At 39.1% G+C, this 14,811-nt stretch overlaps 2 protein-coding genes across 2 annotated transcripts; both read left to right on the forward strand.

Annotated features, from left to right (window-relative positions):
* The first annotated feature begins 629 nt into the window (after positions 1-629).
* LOC112723171 (dirigent protein 21) lies at positions 630-1,311 on the forward strand. The gene has a single exon (XM_025774428.3). The coding sequence runs from the start codon at positions 745-747 to the stop codon at positions 1,285-1,287; it is 543 nt and encodes a 180-aa protein (XP_025630213.1). The 5' UTR covers positions 630-744; the 3' UTR covers positions 1,288-1,311.
* A 2,151-nt stretch (positions 1,312-3,462) lies between these two features.
* LOC112722065 (uncharacterized) lies at positions 3,463-5,277 on the forward strand. The gene has a single exon (XM_025773045.1). It carries the CDS (start codon positions 3,463-3,465, stop codon positions 5,275-5,277), a length of 1,815 nt encoding a protein of 604 aa, XP_025628830.1.
* Positions 5,278-14,811: the final 9,534 nt, after the last annotated feature.

The following is a 14,811-nucleotide window of genomic DNA, read 5'->3' on the forward strand; positions in this document are numbered from 1 at the left end:
AAAAATTAATTTTTCTCTTACTTGTGTAAGCACTTTACTTCGAATTTTAGTGGAAATAATAGAACTTGTGTGTATATATTTTTTAACAGAAATATTTGATAACTAAAGAAAATTAGCCAAAAACAGTCATAACTTGTCTTATTTAACATTTATTAATTGTTGCGACAATTAATGAATGTTAAATAAGGTAAGTTCTGACTGTTTTTTTGTTTCCCTAGTATTACCACTTTTTTAAATCTAACAAATTACGTATATACTATTTACTTATTAACTTGAGTGACGGAGTGTCTTTTCAACTGTCTACTCTCTTGTTTTCTCATTGCCGAAGTATAACTCATCCCAAAAAAAAGCTTGCAAATACTTATCGGCAAACGAGCTATACAGCAGTCAACCTCCACAAAAACAGAAAACAATATTCTAATTATTTTTAAATTAAAGTAATAAATTTTACATCATGAAATATAAGGTTATAAATTTAATGTAATTAAATATTCATTTATTTTATTATCTTACCAATTTTCTTCATTTTAAAAAGATGCTTTTCCTATTATTGAGCTGCCACCTTATAACATAATCTTTTGTCGCTTCCCGCGACGAATATCAACTAATCAAGACATAAGCATCTTCGTCATCATCATCAACGCAAATAATCATAATTATATCAACGCTAACAGTGAAATTTAACATAACATGCGCAACAGCAATAATAGCAATAGCCATAGCTCAAACCATTAGAGAGCAGCCATGGCCACCCCAATGAACCTCACTTCCAACTTCTTTTTCTTCATCTTCACCGTTACAATCATCTACGTAGCCTACACCTTTCCCAAGCTCCAACCAAATCAAACAAACCTTGCATTCTACGTCCACGAACACTTCACTGGCGAAGACACAACCGCGGCAACCGTGGCCGGAAAGGCAGGCCCCACCTCCAACATCTTCCACTTCGGCACCGTTGCAGTGGTGGATGACCCAGTAACAGTGGGACCCAGCGTCGACTCAAAAGTCATCGGAAGGGCCCAGGGACTTTACATAAACTCGCAGCTTGACGGAAAAGGGTTGCACATGGCATTCTCGGTGATATTCACCGATGGAAAGTTCAAAGGAAGCACGTTGGAGATTCAAGGCTCTGATATATTCGGAATGAAGGAACGAGAATTTGGTGTTGTTTCTGGGACCGGTTATTTTCGGTTCGTCAAAGGGTATGGGGTTATGGAAACGGTTTTCAAGGATTTAGCTAAGCTCAGAGGAACGCTTAAACTCAATGTAACGGTCAAGCATTATTAATTAGATTTTGTAGTTTAAATCTTTTGTCATTGGTTGAACTATTGCGCTAGATCTATCAATAGGTTTCTTCAACAAGTTATTTTGATACCACAAAAATATAATTTAACAGTTTTTTCTATTAAGATAATTCGATTATTTAACTATCCTCGTTTGTATTGGTAAGTCGAATGTGTAGGACCCGTTAATTTTAGTTAGGTTAAATATGATTTTAGTCTCAACATACGTTGAAAATTTATTTTGTTTTTGACTTTTTTTTCTATAAAATGGTCTCAATAGTTTAATTTAGTTTTAAAATCGTCTTTGCACGAAAATATCTCTCTTTTTTCTCAATCTTCTTCCTCAACATTAACTAGAAATAGAAGTAGAAGCACAAACACAAAAATAGAAGCAGGCAAAAGTAGAAATCAGAAGCAGAATAACAACAATCAAACAACAACAATCAGCAAAACAACAACAACAATAACAATGGATAATGAAATCAGAACAACAATAAAAATAGAACCAAAAGAAAAAGTAAAAACAGAAGCTGACAGAAGCAGAAGCAACCAACGCATGAACAACAACAATGGAATAAAAGGAATAAACAGAAGCAACCAGAAGCATCAACAACAACAACAATGAAATCTTTTAAATTTGAAAAATTAAAGAAAAAAGGAATAAAAAATTAAAACAGAGGGAAAGGATTGCGGTGGACGGCGGTGGTGGGGAGGGGGGCTGCGGCGGTGAACGGCGATGCGGTGTTGGCGGGCTACAAATCACCACGAAGAGGGCACTGTGGTGGTCGGCGACGCTGTGGAAGGCTTCGTTCCTTTCTTCTCTTTCTCTCTCCCACTGCTCTCTCTTATTTTGCCGTTAGTGTATGTGATGAGGAAGAAAGAAGCAGCAGCGGCAGCAAGGAGTAACAACAACGGCATGGACGAAATAAATTTTTGACTTCTACGTTAGAGACCAAAATCGTACTTAACACTTTTAGTTATTCGAAGTAAATTGAAACAACTTTCTTCGATTTATTATGGAATGTAACTTTTTAACATGACTTCACTAGTAAACCGAAATTATTCGCTTCAATTTATTACATGTATCCTTGATCCGTTACTCAGTTATGACCCACACTTACTATAAATTCGGAATCTGGCATAGCTGGCAGATACACTTTCCCCAACAATCTCCCCACTCAGAACAGTATCATCCCAACAAATCCGGACAGTAACAAAACTCAGACCCCGTCAAACCCACAAGCAAGATACGCGTAACAAACCATTCAAATAACCCACTACAAATACCAACAAACTACTAAGCTAAGGGTACGTACTTCACTCTAAGTTTTCTTTTGAACTCTCTCATACCCCTACTTACTTGAGCGTTGGAGTCCCTTTTCAGGTATCCAACGCCACCTCCCCAGAAGAAGAGGACGTTCCCCACTCTGTATTCTGAGGAAAGCCAGTTCAAGCATCAGCAGAACAAGCTATACCTCGGAGTCCATTTTCACACAGGAATATTTGGCACCCACCGTGGGGCCACGATTTTAATCTAACCCCGCCTTTTCTGTATTTTGTATATCCCTTCATTTCCTTTTGCAGGACACAACAGATGGCAGACGAGCACAGTCACACTCCCTCCATCAACCAAGCGGAAATTTTGGCAATTAATGGGGCCCTCAGGGCCGAGAATAAAAAAATGGCTGAGCTCCTACGACAGATGGGGCATGATCGGAGCAAAGGAGAACACAAAAGTACCGAAAACAGGTATAACGATGACGAGCACACCTCGGAAACCAGACACGCCATTCCCAAAACCACCAAAATGACTACCAAAAAGAGAACCAACCCCTTCGCCAAAGAAGTCATGAACTTCGAAATGCCCCAAAACTTCACCCTACCATTAACCCTAAAACCTTACAATGGAATAGGAGATCCGAACGTCCACGTCACTAAGTTCCAAGCCATGATGTTCATGAATAAAGATTCCGACCCGATCTTATGCCGCACTTTCCCTACTTTCTTAGACGAAGCCGCTCTGATTTGGTTCTCCAATCTCCCTTAAAGCTCCATCTCTAACTTGGACGAGCTAGCAGACCAGGTTGTCAATCACTTCGCCGCATCCAAAATATACGTCCATAACTCTAATTACCTAACCACCATTAAGCAGGGACCAAACGAGAGCCTAAAAGACTACATGACCAGGTTTGCCGAAGCAAACTACGTCAAAGACCTACCAGAAATATTCCAACAACTTCTAAAATACAATATGAAGCTTAACCCTGATAAATGTGCTTTCGGAGTACAAAGTGGCAAGTTCCTCGGCTTCATACTCACTTGCCGAGGTATAGAGGCAAATCTAGAGAAGTGTCGGGCAGTCTTGAACATGCGAAGTCCAAAGACAGTCAAGGAGATCCATCAACTAACCGGCCGACTGGCAGCCCTAGCCCGATTTCTGCCTCGGATAGCCCACAGATCACACCATTTTTTCAAAAATCTAAGAAAACAACAGGAGTTTCACTGGACCGAGGAATGCGAAAAAGCTTTCACCGAGCTCAAGGCCATACTTTCAGCTCCCCCAATCCTCCAAACTCCAGAAGTAGGTAAACCATTCTATCTATATTTATCTATTACTGACCATGCTATCAGTTTTGTCTTAGTAACAGAAGCAGAAAAGCAGCAACACTCAGTATACTTTGTCAGTAAATCACTACAAAATGCCGAGATCTGTTACCCAAAATTAGAGAAACTAGCTCTAGCCCTGGTCACAACAGCTAGACGCCTACGACACTACTTCCAAAGTCACACCATCGTGGTCCGAATAGAACAACTTTTAAGACAAATACTGACGAAGCCCGAGCTAGCAAGAAGGCTAATCAAATGGTCGATCGAGCTGTCAGAATACGACATTCAATACCAATCCAGAGGAGCCATCAAATCCCAAGCACTAGCCGACTTCATTGCAGAACTCACTGCAGAGGAACAAGATCCTAAAAACAACACATGGACACTATACGTCGACGGAGCCTCAAACAGCAAAGGCTCCGGAGCAGGAATACTCCTCGAAGACAAACACGGGGCGCAATTCGAGCAATCCCTGCAATTTACTTTTCATGCAAGCAACAACCAAGCAGAGTACGAAACTCTAATTGCAGGACTCCGACTAGCTCAAACAATGGGAATAACATATTTAAACGTCAAGTGCGACTCTCTGCTGGTAGTACAACAGGTAACAGGTATTTTCCAGGTAAAAGACCCGTTGCTAGAAAAATACAATGTCATCGTCAGCAACCTCGTCAAAAATGTTCAAAAATTCAACATATCTCATATACCTCGGGAACAGAATGACAGAGCAGATATTTTCTCAAAACTAGCAACAATAAGAAGTCAAACTACACCATCCATTTTATCCCAACTAACACTCGAAGAACCTAGTGTTATACTAACATCAATATCGAGTATTTCGCAGGAAGATGACTGGAGATCACCCTTCATCACTTACTTGCAAACAGGGAACATCCCTAGCAACGTCCAAAATCAACGAAAGTTCAAACGAAGAGCAAGTTTCTACACAATGCTCGAAGCCGACTTATACAAAAGAGGATTCACAAGACCCCTGCTAAGATGCTTAAACACAGCAGAGGCCAAATTGACAATAGATGAAGTCCATAAAGGAGTTTGTGGTACACACATCGGCGGCCGAAGTCTAGCTGCCAAGATCCTCCGAGTTGGTTACTACTGGCCGACGTTACAACAAGACTGCATGAATAAAGTCAAACATTGCGACCACTGCCAACGCCACGCACCGATCATTCATACCCCGGCTGAACAACTACATGCATCCGACATATGCTGGCCATTCAACAAATGGGGGCTAGATATCCTCGGACCATTCCCACCCGCTCCAGGCCAGGTTAAGTTTTTAATTGTCGCCATAGATTACTTCACAAAATGGATAGAGGCTACACCACTGGCAAAAATCACTTCTGAAAAAATGATTTCTTTCGTATGAAAAAACATACTATGCCGGTTTGGTATTCCTCAATCCATCATCACCGAAAATGGTAGACAATTTATAGATAAAAAATTCACAACCTTTTTACAAAATTTCAAAATAGTTCAACAATTCTCTTCTGTCGAACATCCACAAACTAACGGCTTAGCTGAAGCCGCCAATAAGATCATTTTGCAAGGACTAAAAAAGAAGCTCAATGAATCAAAAGAAGAATGGGCCGAGCTTATTCCCGAAATCTTATGGAGCTACAACACAACCGAACACACAACAACAAAGGAAACGCCATTCAGGCTAGTTTACGAAAGTGACGCAATGATACCAATTTAGGTATCCCTACAAAACACCAAAACCACACTAACAAACGAAAGCAACAATATGGAAAGCAGAAGAGTTGAACTCGACCTCATAGACGAAACTCGTGACAAAGCCGCACTACAACAAACAGCGGCAAAATGAGCTATAGCTCGAAAATACAACAGGAAACTCAAACAAAGAACATTTTCGAAAGGTGACCTTGTACTAAGAAAAGTCGAAGCCATACGAAAGCCACAAGGACATGGCAAGCTAAGCGCAAATTAGGAAGGACCATTCAAAGTACATAGAGTCGTCGGCAAGGGCGCATACAAAATACAAAGGCTCGACGGAGCTATACTACCAAACACTTGGAACATATCCTCTCTCAAAATGTACTACAGTTAGTCTATAAGTCGGACATGGTGATGCACTCTTTTTCCTACTACCAGATTTTATCCCTAAGGAGGATTTTGCTGGAGAGGTTTTAATGAGGCACACCACCCCGCACTCTTTCTTACCAACCATATTACAAACCAAACAAACACAATTTTTTAGTTCCTATCTCCCATACCATCTGCGCAGCTAAACTCAAGCAAGCAATATTAAGTTTATGATAAATTCAAAATATCGCAAAACTAATCAAACGCCTAACAAGCTTATCAAACCCAGTCCTAACCATATCAACATCTCCCTAAAACGACGAATAAAGCGCATCCAATCTTCTACAAATAGCACTAAATAGTGCATATACTCCCCAATAGTCTTATGAACGTAAGACCGCTACAAACACACGTGCTATACGCTATCCTAACCGACCGATCGTCACAAGCAAACATACAAATAATATACCAAAATATCTTTCAAACTACTATATGAACAAAATCAAAACATCAAATACTTTATATTTTAAGCTAAAAGCCAGCAGTTCATCACAAAAAGTCAAGCAACTATGCGTCAAATAAGTTCAGCAAAAGACAAACTAAAATGTCAACAATTAAGCACCAGGATTCTTGCCCTCACCCTCAACACCATCCTCATCATCTACCAATTCATCCCCAACGACCACCTTACAAGGATCCATCTTCGACAAATCAGCAGCAGGTACCAACAGCTTGATCTGCTCAACAGCCCTCTCAAACCCAGCCGAAAACATCTCCAGACCATGATTTTCTTTCTCATCCTCAGCTTGTTTCTTTTCTACCCCAAGCACAATCAATCTCGCCTCAAGAGCTGTCTTCTCTTCACCACACTTTTTCACAGAAGCTTCAGCAGTCGCCAACTTCTCTCCCAACTGGTTCACCAAATTCAAAGCATCGCGGAGTTTATTCCCCTTCTCCAAATTCTCCCGCATTAGTTGATCCATAGCAGCCCTATCAAAATAGCCCTTGAAAGCCTCAACTCCTCCGTCCGACCAACACACATCAACCGAGCACCAATAACCTACAAAACAACAATATAGAAACCAAAATCAATACAACAATAAATTGATCAGTACATCTATACATAACACAACAAATACCTGCAAATATTGAGCCACGGTAACATCTCCAACATCATGAATAAGTTTCACATTGGCTGGACTCTGAACATGCTCATCGGCCAACACAGTAAAGGGAAAATACTCACTCCACAATGACGTCAAGTCCTCGTCACCCCTGTAGCCATGCAGAACTTTCTGATTCTCAGTAAACTTTTTTACTTGGTCCAGATTAACCTCCCTCATATCACCTTTCTCCTCAGCTACATTCCCACAGTCCTTGGCATCCATCCTCTTCCGCTTATAGCTAACCTTCTTGATAGGAGAAGGTTGATTCACTTCCCCTCCCTTATCAACCCCAGTCCGACTGCTAGACCCCTGCTTCTTGACATTCTTATTTCGAAAGAATGCCCGCAAGCTATTAGATGTAACCTTAAGAGCCTTCTCAACGGCACAGAATCAAAACAATCAACAAACAAACAAAAACTTACAAAAATAAACAACACAAACAACTCCTTTACCTATATATTCAGATAAGGCATCCTTATCAGCCTCAAGATCTAACATATCAACAACAGAAAGAAGAAAAGACGAGGATACATGATTGACAAGAAACTCAACAACCATCTCGTTCTCATACTCCATCCTATCCATATCAAGAATCTGCCTAGGTCTCGGAACCCAATACAAAGAAAACTTCTCCAACAAACAATCATCGATATACCACGGAAAATCGTTTTTAGCAACCCCAACCCTCAGAAACATAGACTTAAAGCCTTTGAAAGAAGAACGATACAAACTAAATATAGCGCGGCCCGGAGCACTAGCAAGGTTCAGCCAGCACCCCCTTTTTACCCCCTTACACTGAAACAAAGCAAAGAAAACCTCCAACGATGCCTCCACCTCCAGCACACTCATCAAAATTTCAAAAGCCCTAACAAACGCCCACGAGTTCGGATGTAATTGTGATGGCGCACATTTTAACTGCATCAACACCCCACACTCAAATTCAGAAAAGGGAAACCTAACCCCTAATTCTACAAAGACAGCACTATACATGTAAAAACACTCAAAACCTTCACTACGATGGAAGACACGATCAGACGCACTACATGACAAAAACCTTAAGTTAACCTCACTCCCAGCCCTAACCCAAGAAGAAGGTGAACCCAATTGCGAAACACTCCGATCATCATCAAACACAGACACCCAACCCTTAATAGACTCAGCAACCCACCCATAAGGATCTGCGAGATCCCAAACGAAAACTTCCTCAACAATCTTGTCGACGTCATCCACCACCCCCTTCTTTTTCTTTCCCTTAACCTTCTTGTCAACTACACTTTTTCCCTTATTCATAAGCAACGAAACAGAATACAAACAGAAGTGGAAGACACTAATCTTTTCTGCTCATTTCCAGAAAATCGCGAAGATGAAGTAAAAACAGTAGCAGTAACCCAAGAGCCTACCAAATCCACAAGCCCATTAACCTAACTTTCAGGTTAAAAATCAAAATTATCCAAACAAACCCTAACCATTGATTTTGATTACCGTTTCCAAAACCAACGCCCCTGATAAAAAACTATCCCTATTCTTAATAAAAATTTAAAGCACCACGCACGATTCCCGAAAATTTCTCTCTCATCCAAATATATATTCAATTTACTGCCAAAACAACCAGTTTGAACCATTTTTCGAAACACACACGCTATAACACGTCGATCTTGGGGGCTATCACTATACCCGATTCCGAGCTATACACTAAGCTCGACCTATTATATCTTGACTCAGAAAAATAGGTCAAGCTTGGGGGCTATGATCTGTTACTCAGTTATGACCCACACCTACTATAAACTCGGAATCTGGCATAGCTGGCAGATATACTTTTTCCAACAACCTCCCCACTCAGAACAGTATCATCCCAACAAATCCGGACAGTAACAAAATCCAGACCCCGTCAAACCCACAAGCAAGATACGCGTAACAAACCATTCAAATAACCCACTATAAATACCAACAAACTACTAAGCTAAGGGTACGTACTTCACTCTAAGTTTTCTTCTGAACTCTCTCGTACCCCTACTTACTTGAGCGTTGGAGTCCCTTTTCAGGTACCCAACGCCACCTCCCCAGAAGAAGACGACGTTCCTCACTCTGTATTTTGAGGAAAGCCAGTTCAAACATCAGCAGAACAAGCTATACCTCGGAATCCATTTTCACACAGGAACAATCCTAATTCAAAATTTCTTAATTTGATTTATTACTGTTTATGATAAATCAAATTGAATAGATTGAGACATAAATCTGAGTTTTTAAAATTTGATTTACATAGAAGTAACTAATTCATTTTAAGGGATTAAGGATTTTTTTTATGTATTTTATTTTTTATTTTATTTTATTTTTTTAAATCAAAATTAATTAGTACTGAAGACTAGTTAAGAGACCTTAATTAGCAAAGAGGACTGACAATATTAGAATTATCAAGAAAAACTAATTTCATATTTAACTTAACACAACATTATTATTTAATTTGTAAATTAAATAGACAATATTAGCTAGCTTATCTCTCTTATTCTCAATTATTCTTCCTACTAATCCCTAATCCCTAAACGCGTCCCGCATTCTTCTTCTATTCTTAATCTTCTTCTGCCGAAAATGTTCCAAAACATGTTGTATCTCCTCTATCCATATCATTCAAAACTTTCTCCTGTATTTTATTTGTAGAGGCGGTGGAAATTTGTACACAAATTAAATTAAAAAAAAATACAGGTAGTTAAATTTTGATTAATTGGTATTAGCTAATATTTTATTATAAAATTATTCTAATCCTCATTTTTTAGAATAATTTAAAATTTAAAAATTAAAATTTTAAATTTTAAAATTTATTTATTATTAACCCAAAATAGTAAAATCTTTCGTTGAATTCATACAAAAACATGCTACATCAGGGACCATTTTAATTGGGATATATATATATATCTGATAAACTACTAAAATAATATTTAAAAGTTTATGTTCTTGCCTGGTTCAGCCGAGCTATATCCTGCCTTAGCCGAGCTATAACTTGTTTCCCAGCGAGAGTTGGCCGACCTATTATCCGAATTAGGATATGCCTTGGTCACCAAATGAAACAGGAGGGGGAGCACCTGCAAAAAGCACTCCGACGATCAAGTCAGTTGATGAGAATTATGAGAAGAGTTATTATCTTAGAAAGATGACCTACCTTTTGAATTCTGATAGTTCTCTTTTATAATTAGGGAACGAGGATAACCGTTTTCCGACGTTTAAGAGGATTTAATACCCTTTCCGACGTTATTGAACAAATCATTTATAATCATAATTCGACGAAGTTAATATATCGGTTACAAGAAAATTAACCGAGCTATAACTTTCCAGCGATGTATAACGGTCATAACACAGCCCCCAAGCTTAGCCTGGTTTAAAATGAGGCAGGTTGAGCTTTATGAATCTGAATTATAGCTCGGCGTGAGGGAGCCCCCAAATCAACGTGTCTCATTGGCTATTAAAGGAAGTTAAACTTTTATTATTTTTATTTATTTATTTATTATTATTATTATTATTATTATTATATATATAATTTTTTTTTTAAGAAATTGGAAAAGTCGTGATAAGTGCCATTTAATGTTAACTGTAATAAAAAAATGGTGCAATTTCCTAAGCAGGCTTGTATCCGTTGGAATGGGGTTTTAATGAAGGGTTGGGATTTATTGTGGAACTGAATGGTTTATTGAATGGATGGCTTGGAATTAATTCAAGTTACACTTACTGAAACAAAGCGTTGTGGTTTTAACTATTGCTGGTTCCAGAGACGCGAAGAGAATGACTCAAAGAGGTTAGTAAAAATACTCTTTAACCTTTTAGTTACTTTCTGATTTTTCAAAAAGGAAAAATGGTTGAGAAGAAAGTGAAGGTTTTGCCTAAGGTTGATGATGATGAATCTTACGAATGGGTAGACAATGATGTTAAGATAAGAGCTTCTCTTTTTGTTGACAAGGGGAGTGTTAGTGAGGTGAATTTATCCAGGATTATTAGGCCTGGTTTTCGAATTGAGTTGCTGCCATGCAATCGCATGGATCGTGTGTTTCATAGGAAGAAAGATTTTGAAAACTTCTTTATGTATAGCTGTGTTCTTGAGGAACTTTTCATTAAACTGCCTTTCACAAAGTTTGAGTGTGATGTATTAAAATAGATGAACTGTGCACCCTCCCAAATTCATCCGAATGGGTGGGCATTTTTAAAATGTTTTCAAGTTTTGATGCAGTTTCTTGAAATTGAACCAGAAATTGAACTTTTCTTTAGCCTTTTTCAAGCCAAAGGGGTCTGGAAGGGGCTCTGGGTTAATCTGAACAGCACCCCTGGATTTTCTGTTTTCAAGTTATACAAATCCTCTTTCAAAGATTTTAAGGAAATGTTTCTTAAAGTAAAAACGGTTGACGAAGAATTTCCATTTTATTTGGATGAACACTTAGGTGAGAAATTTCTGATTTATTGGTGCTGTCAACCCCAGCACATATTAGGCCCTGAGCTTATAACTCCTAGGAATGAATGTATATTAGCTTTCCTTATGAAAATGGTCAGCAAGGGTGGTTTAATATCTGTTTCACATTTGCTTCCCTGGGATGAAAATAGAGCTTCAGTCAAGAATTATTTTGGTGAGGGATCGTAATTTATCTCAATAGATTTTGATGATGTACTTATTTATCGTACTAACTGTACTTTGTTTTTGCAGCTGGGAAGTATCCCGGGGTTTCAGCATCAAGTCTGAGGGCCCGTTTCAAAGTAAAAAATTTCGAAGGGTCTTCATCAAATCTGGAAAAAATGGAAGGTGAGGCTGAGGTTAACCAACCGCCACCGAAAAAGAAAGGTATTGTTTTCAAAAAGAGGAAGTCTGAGGTAGTTATCGTGGATGCAGAAGAAAAGGATAAGGCAATTCAACTTGATGAATTATCGAGTTTCACTGTGAAGCAAGAAAGACTTCATGTTTTTGAAGACGGGAGGGACGGCTTGTCTGTATGGGATAGAAATTTTCCTTTTAATGTTGTGGCCGACGAAGTTGTTCAGGCTGCTTCTGATGTGTCTCGTATTGATGAGGTTGGGGATGTGGGTATTGATCAATTCATGCAGGTGAGGCTTGCTTGCTGCACATTTTACTCAGGAATATGTAGTAGCTATGATATTTATTATGTGAGTTGTGTTTGTGCACCAGGTATTAGGGTTTCGGCTGGTCAGCATAGGCCGGAGTCAGGAGAAAAAGCATAGAAAAATGCTACGGACTGCTGCAGAGAGTGATGTGCTCAAAGGGCAGTTGGAATCAAAAGAGTCTGTCTTGAGTAAGCTTAAAAAAGAATTTGACGTAGTTAACGAAGAATTAAGGTTGGAGAAAGAAAATCATGAAAGAGATGTTGAAACTCTGAGAAAAAAGGAGAACGATTTATCTATTATGAGTGAACAGATGATTGAGGTTACTTTAAAAATGAAGAAGATGGAAGCTAGCCGAGAGGCAGAGATCTTGGACGCTTTTGCCGAGGGTTTCGAGCGTGCTGTTACCCAAGCAAAATTCATGGTGCCAGATGGGAATTTTACTGCCATGGATCCGAGTAAGGTAGTTCGGGAGGGCCATTTGGTGGATGATGAGGAGGTCGCCGAGGAAGGCGATGATAACTTAGCTGATTGAAAAAGATGTTTTTATTTTAAGTATTTTAATTGTGTTTTGTTTTTGGAAGGCTTCTTCTGACACATGATATGTGAAAGCCTTGTAAGAACTGATGTTTTAGACTGTTTTGAGTATGGAATTTTTGCTGACTGCATTTATCTATTAAATTAGGCCTTGTCTGTTCCTAATTTGTTGTTCATACCTCTGATAAAAGAGGATTTGATTATGAGGCTGTATTGCTTAAACGATGTTTAACATAGTTTTTGCGCATTCGTCATCTAATGCGACTTTTAGTTTGAAGAAATAGATCTTTTTTGCTGAAGTAACAACGTTGTTATAATAGAGTAAGAAATGAGCGTATTCTTGTATGGCAAAGGCGTTATTGTATAAGAATTTGGTAAAAATAGAAAGGAAACGTTTATTGAATGCAATACCTGTACAAATTCAAATCAGGTAAGCTAGCCTCATTAAAACCTCCTCGAGCAAAACCTCTCTTTGGGAAAAATCTCGGGGTAGGAAAAAGAGTACTAGCGTGCTGCTGTGTTTAACTGTAATATTGTTTTAAGGAACTGATATTCCAAGTATTGGGTAGTTTTGTCCCGTCCAATCTCTCCAGTTGATAAGCTCCTCTGCCAAGGACTTCATGTATTCTGTAAGGTCCGTCCCATGCTGCTGAGAGCTTTCCATGGGAGGAAGGTCTTCGGGCTTCTTCAGTCTTTCTTAGTACCAGGTCGCCTATATTAAAAGATCTTGGTTGTACTCTTCGGTCATGCCGCCGACCTATCCGTTGTTGTAGTGCTTGATGTCGTACAGCCGCCATGCTTCGCACTTCTTCAATTAAATCAAGCTCGGATTGCCGAGCTTGTTCATGTTCTACGGCTTCTGTTCGGAAGGAGCCATGTGAGACTTCAATTGGTAGTATTGCTTCTGAACCATATACCAAACGAAATGGTGTTTCTTTAGTTGTTGAATGCACTGTAGTGTTATATCCCCACAGTATTTCGGGAATAAGCTCGGCCCATAAGCCTTTGGCATCATCAACCTTTTTTCTTAATGCTTGTTGGAGAACTTTATTTGCCGCCTCTGCTAATCCGTTTGACTGTGGATGCTCTACTGACGAAAAGTGTTGTTTTATTTGCAAATTCTGCAAAAAAGCTTTGAAATTATGGTCGGTAAACTGGCGACCATTATCAGTGATGATATGTCGAGGTAAACCAAATCTACAAATTATACTCTTCCATACAAAGGAGATCATTTGACTTGAAGTAATTCTTGCTAAAGGTTGAGCTTCAATCCATTTAGAAAAATAATCAATTGCAACAACTAAATATTTCACCTGTCTCGGAGCGGTGGGAAAAGGTCCGAGGATGTCAATTCCCCATTGGTTAAATGGCCAGCTTACCACTGAGTGATGCAGGTTTTCAGCTGGTATGTTAATGATCGGAGCATGCTTCTGGCAACGATCGCAGGTTCTGACCTTTTTCCTGCTGTCTTCCCATATTGTCGGCCAGTAAAAACCAGCTCGGAGAATCTTTTGCGCTAGGCTTCTTGCTCCAGAATGTATTCCGCAAATGCCTTCATGAGCTTCATCAATAACAAGGTCGGCCTCCGATCTGTCTAAACATTTCAATAGAGGTCGAGAATAACCTCGCCTATACAAATCGTTATTTAAAAGTGTAAAGAAGGATGCCTGTCTTTTAAATTTTTTCTGATCTTTGACTTCCTCTGGAATATCCCCATTTCTGAGGAACTGTATATAGGGCTTTTGCCAACTATTTTCATGGACGATGTTAAAAGTGCCGATTAGATTTATACTCGGCTTATCCAGGGTAGACTGTAAAAGTGTGGCAGTGTGTGATTGAGTGGTAGCTAGTTTAGAGAGTAAATCTGCTCTGTGATTTTGTTCCCTAGGTATATGAGTAATTTCAATCTTTGAAAAACTGCCCACAAGGTGGCTGACAATATCTAGGTATTTTAACAAGATCGGATCCTTGGTTTGAAAATACTGATTTACCTGCTGGACAACTAATAAGGAATCACAGTAGACTTTTAAATCAGTAACATGCAATTCAATTGCTAACCTGAG

Source organism: Arachis hypogaea, chromosome 11, assembly GCF_003086295.3.
Source record: "Arachis hypogaea cultivar Tifrunner chromosome 11, arahy.Tifrunner.gnm2.J5K5, whole genome shotgun sequence".
NCBI classification, from domain to species: domain Eukaryota; kingdom Viridiplantae; phylum Streptophyta; class Magnoliopsida; order Fabales; family Fabaceae; genus Arachis; species Arachis hypogaea.